Consider the following 4,910-nt stretch of genomic DNA (forward strand, 5'->3'; position numbering starts at 1 on the left):
TTTTTTTTTTTTTGGCCACACTGTGTGGCATGTGGGATCTTAGTTCCCCGACCAGGGATCAAACCCATGCCCCCTGCATTGGGAGCGCGGAATCTTAACCCCTGGACCGCCAGGGAAGCCCCAGGGGCTGGCTCCTTCTGAGACCATTAGGGAGAATCTGATGCAGGTCTTCCAGCTTCTGGTGGTGCTGGCAGTCCTTACTGTTCTTTGGCTTGTCATACATCCCCCAGATTTCTGCCTTCATGTTCACATGGCGTTCTCCCTGTGTGCATGTCTCTGTGTTCAAGTCTTCCCCTTTTATAAGGGTACCAGTCTCATATTGGATTAGGGTCCACCCTACTCTACCATGACCTCACCTTAACTAATTGCATCTGCAACGACCCTATTTCCAAATAAGTTCACATTCTGAGGTCCTGTTGGTTAGGAGAACAACATATGAGCTTGGGGGAGGAGGGAAACAGTTCAACCCTAATAGAACCTGAAATTCGAGGCTCTATTATCCAGAAACTGGTGAACATGACACGTTTTCACCAATTAGAAAAGAGAAGCTAAGAGGCCGAGAAGAGATAGGGCCAAGAAAACAGGGAAACATTTCAGTACCAGGGACAGCGGCTCGCGTGTTTGTTTTGGTTTTTTCTCTCGCTGCAAACCTTCCAGACCCAGAGGCTGATGGAAGGTTATTCAGGGGTCTCACCTACCCTCCTAGGGCCAGCACACTCCATCTTCTGCATATAGGGCTCCACAGGCAAGAAAGGACCCAAGGAGAAAGGGCTTTGCCCCTATTTTACAACTCCCTGCAGCCCAATTTCTTGCCAGTCATGCCTAATTTCTCTCAGTCTTTATGGCCGATTTTCGTAGTGCTTCTCCTTTCCCTGAAGACCTTGGGAGATTCTATTCAGAAAATAGAAACACACACACACACAAAAAGTGGAAAGATGAGGCATATATTGGAAGAAGACATGGGCATCAAATATAATCAAAAAAGAATAAGCATACACAATTTATAAAGAGGGGATGTTTGTAATATATCCCAATTACAAGTTTTTATTCTGGTAAAATTACATAACAAAATTTACCAACTTAACCATTTTTAAGTGCACAGCTCAGTGGCATTAAGCACATTCACATTGTTGTGCAACCACCCCCACCATCATCTCCAGAACTTTCTCATCTTCCCAAACTGAAACTCTGTCCCCATTAAACACTGATTCCCCATCCCCCTCCCCCAGCCCCTGGCCCCCACCATCTACTTCCTGTCGCTATGCATCTGACTCCTCTGGGTCCTCCTATGAGTGGAATCATACTGTATTTGTCCTTCTATGGCTTATTTCACTGAGCATCAGGTCTTCAGGGTTCATCCATGTTGTAGCAGGTGTCAGAATTTCTTTCCTTTGTGGTCCTTTTATAGATGGACCACATTTTGCTTATCCATTTATCTGTTGATGGATATCTGGGTTGTTTCCACCTTCTGGCTGTTGTGAATAATGCTGCTATGAACACGGGTGTGCAAATATCTCTTCGAGTCCCTGCTTTCAATTCTTTTGAGATATATACCCAGAAGTGGAATTGCTGGATCATATGGTAATTCTATGTTTAACTTTTTTTAGGAGCTGCCAAAGTGTTCTCCACAGCGGCCGCACCATTTTACATTCCCAACACATTTAAATGTTTTTTAAATGCTAGAAGCTGTCCTCAGCTCTGCCTGGTGCCCCTTCCCCAGGGCTGCAGGGCACCTCTCAGGCCTGGGGCGGGGACCCCTCCCCATCACCAGGCCCAGCTGGTGGGAGCAGCCGCGTAGTGAGCGCAGCCCAGCGGGATGCGGCTTTAATTAGCTCCAGCCTGGGGCGGAAGTGGTGCCCACGGAGCTGTTCCTAGGGGCTCTGCACAGGGGGTCCTCTTCGGGGAAGGCAGAGAGACCATGGGGAGGGAGCTGGGCATGGAGGACACAGGACTCGACAGCATCAGAGCAGCCAACCATGGTCTCATTTCACAGACAGTGAAACTGAGGTCCATAGGGGTTAGAGAGGCAAACCCAGCGCTGGAGCCCGGATCCCTATGTCCATCTCAGGGAACTTGCCTGCATCCTCTAGCCCGCCTCGGGCAAACGTCTTTCAAAATATCTTTGATCTCATTGGCCTTTCTCTGGGCGCCTCCCTCTGCTCGCTCCTCTTCTGTGTCTGTCTCTCAACCTTTCTTGTCTCTGTGGCTCTCACGCTTCTCACCCCCCGCCCCCATTCAGGACTTCCTCCAATCACACCCTCTCTCTAGACTACTTTAGGGCCGGCCCCGCCCCTTGCCTCTCCTGATTGGCCCTGCCCTTTGACGCCACACCCCACCCGTGTAGCTCCGCTCCCCGCCCCTTGGTGGGTCCATCCCACCGCACCCTCGGACCATGCTCTCTGATGGGGGAAACTGAGGCCCACGCAGGGGCAGCGTCCCATCCGAGGCCACAAAGCTGGTTAGTGGCAGAGTCACTGTGCTCCTCATTCCAGGGTTGAGGCCTCTTCTGACTCCTTGTGGCTGCTGGTGCCCTCCCCACCCTCCTCCTTGGGGCAGCAGCTCTGCCCCCTCTCCCCTCCCCCACGTCGCCCCTCATTTTAGCACCAGCCACGGATTTAATTGACAGCTGATTCTCCTCTCTGCCTTTCCCTGTCTCACGCTTTGGGAAGTGTACTTGTGGGAGGGGAGAGCTGAGCTACTCCTACTGCCCCACACCCAAAGGGGGCTCAAGCCTCCTTTTCTCTTTTAAATTGTAGTAAAATACACATAACATTAAATTTACCACCTTAATCATTTTTCCTTTTCATTCCTTAATTTTTCTTATTGTGGTTAAATACACATAAAGTTGACCATTTTAACCTTTTTTTTTTTTTTTGCGGTATGCGGGCCTCTCACTGCTGTGGCCTCTCCCATTGCGGAGCACAGGCTCCGGACGCGCAGGCCCAGCGGCCATGGCTCACGGGCCCAGCCGCTCCGCGGCATGTGGGATCCTCCCAGACCGGGGCACGAACCCGTGTCCCCTGCATCGGCAGGCGGACCCCCAACCACTGCGCCACCAGGGAAGCCCCATTTTAACCATTTTTAAGTGTGCAATTTAGCGGCATTAAGTACACTCCCACTGTTGAGTAACCATCCCCACCATCACCTCCAGAACTTTCTCATCTCCCCAAACTGAAATTCTGTCCCCATGAAACACTAACTCCCCACCCCCTCCCCCAGCCCCTGGCCCCCACCATCTACTTCCTGTCTGTATGGATGTGACTCCTCTGGGGACCTCCTGTGAGTCGGATCACACAGTATTTATCCTTCTGTGTCTGGTTCTCTCACTGAGCATCACATCCTCAAGGTTCATGTATGTTGTAGCATGTGTCAGAATTTCCTTCCTTTTAATTTATTTATTTGGCTGTGCCGTGCGGCATGTGGGATCCTAATTCCCCAACCAGGGATCGAACCTGCGCCCCTGCAGTGGGAGCGCGGAGTTTTAACCACTGGACCGCCAGAGAAGTCCCGTTTCCTTCCTTTATAAAGCTGAGTAATATTCATTGTACAGGTGGACCACGTTTAGCTTATCCATTCATCAGTCAGTGGACGCTTGGGTTGTTTCTGCCTCTTGGGTATTGTGAAGAATACTGCTGTGAACATGGGTATACAGCATCCTTTTCTCCTAACACCCATTCTTGTCTCCCCTCCAGGCTGTGCCTTTCTCACCTACTGTGCCAGGGACTCTGCCATCAAAGCTCAGACTGCCCTGCACGAACAGAAGACCTTGCCCGGGGTGAGTCCTGGGTACTGTCTGGGAAGGGAGGGGACACATGGAGGAGATGCTTTCGGCCTGGGGAAGGCTAAGGCCCTTCCTGGGATCATCTGTGAAGCCCACGTGCTTCTGGACTCAGAAAGAGGCATAAGGAACAGGGAGACAGAAATCACCAGAATGAGCATCTCTTGTGTGCCTACTGCATCCCATGCTGTGTACTTCACATCAGGGTGGTTGTGTGGCGTGCAGGCTGCATACTGCACAAGGGCACCTGACTTAGCATGCGAGTGTCATTGGGCTGAAACCTGAAGGATGAGGAAATATTGGCAGGGCAGAGGGACAGCCTGTGCAAAGGTCCTGGGGCAGCACTGTGCCTGGTGTGTTGGAGGAACAGCGAGGAGGCCCGTGTGTCTGGAGCAGAATGAGCGAGGGAGAGAGGGAGGAGGGGAGGGCAGGGAGGGGACGGGGCAGGTCGTGCAGGGCCCGTGGGCCTCAGGAGGAGCCTAGACCTGTTTCTCACCATAAAAAGGGAAGGGGTTCTCTTTCCCCTTGTCCTTATGGAGCAAATGAAGCTATGGCCCCTTAATGTAATAGTTCCTCCCCAGGGAAAGCTGGCCCAGGCTCTGTCCCTGCTGGTCTCTCTTATCAGCCCTGTCCTCTTTGGGTGGGCAGGAGGTCTCTGCCCCCAGTAAAGGATGGATGGTCCCCCTCAGCCAGCCAAGCCAGGTCTCCAGTGAGAACTGTGGCACTCCCCGCCATGAGTTCGGGGGTGGGGGGTCGCCCTTTCCCTCTGGAAATCTCAGGGACCCTTCAGCCTCAAGGGGATTCAGCGGATGCTTTGGTGGCATCATGCCATCACTGTTGGGAGCATGGGCACAGCACGGCTGACAGTGGACAATCTGGGGTTCGCCTGCCAGGGACATGAAGCTGTGGCATGGGTTTGACTCAACTCTGAACAAGCATCACAATGTTTCGGAGGGGGTGGCCTCAACCTTATCTTGCAGAACAAAGAGCCCCTCTTTGGAAGGTGAAGTGGCAGAGGCAAGAGCATACACTTTGGTGGCCACATCAGTGGGCTCCTCATTTAGCTCTCACCTGTTTTTGCTGTGTGGCAGTGAGCCAGTAACTCAACCTCTCTGGTCTTCAGCATCGGAAG

At 52.2% G+C, this 4,910-nt stretch overlaps 1 protein-coding gene across 2 annotated transcripts in view; it reads left to right on the forward strand.

Moving 5' to 3' along the window:
- CELF5 (CUGBP Elav-like family member 5) overlaps nt 1-4,910 on the forward strand; it is a 51,444-nt gene that overhangs the window by 18,198 nt on the left and 28,336 nt on the right. For both annotated transcript variants that reach the window (XM_007460332.1, XM_007460331.1), the window contains exon 2: nt 3,693-3,775. In XM_007460332.1, the coding sequence (XP_007460394.1) occupies nt 3,693-3,775 (83 nt within the window). The remainder of the gene's footprint in view (nt 1-3,692; nt 3,776-4,910) is intronic.

This window comes from Lipotes vexillifer, unplaced genomic scaffold (genome assembly GCF_000442215.2).
Source record: "Lipotes vexillifer unplaced genomic scaffold, Lipotes_vexillifer_v1.1 scaffold225, whole genome shotgun sequence".
Taxonomy (NCBI): domain Eukaryota; kingdom Metazoa; phylum Chordata; class Mammalia; order Artiodactyla; family Lipotidae; genus Lipotes; species Lipotes vexillifer.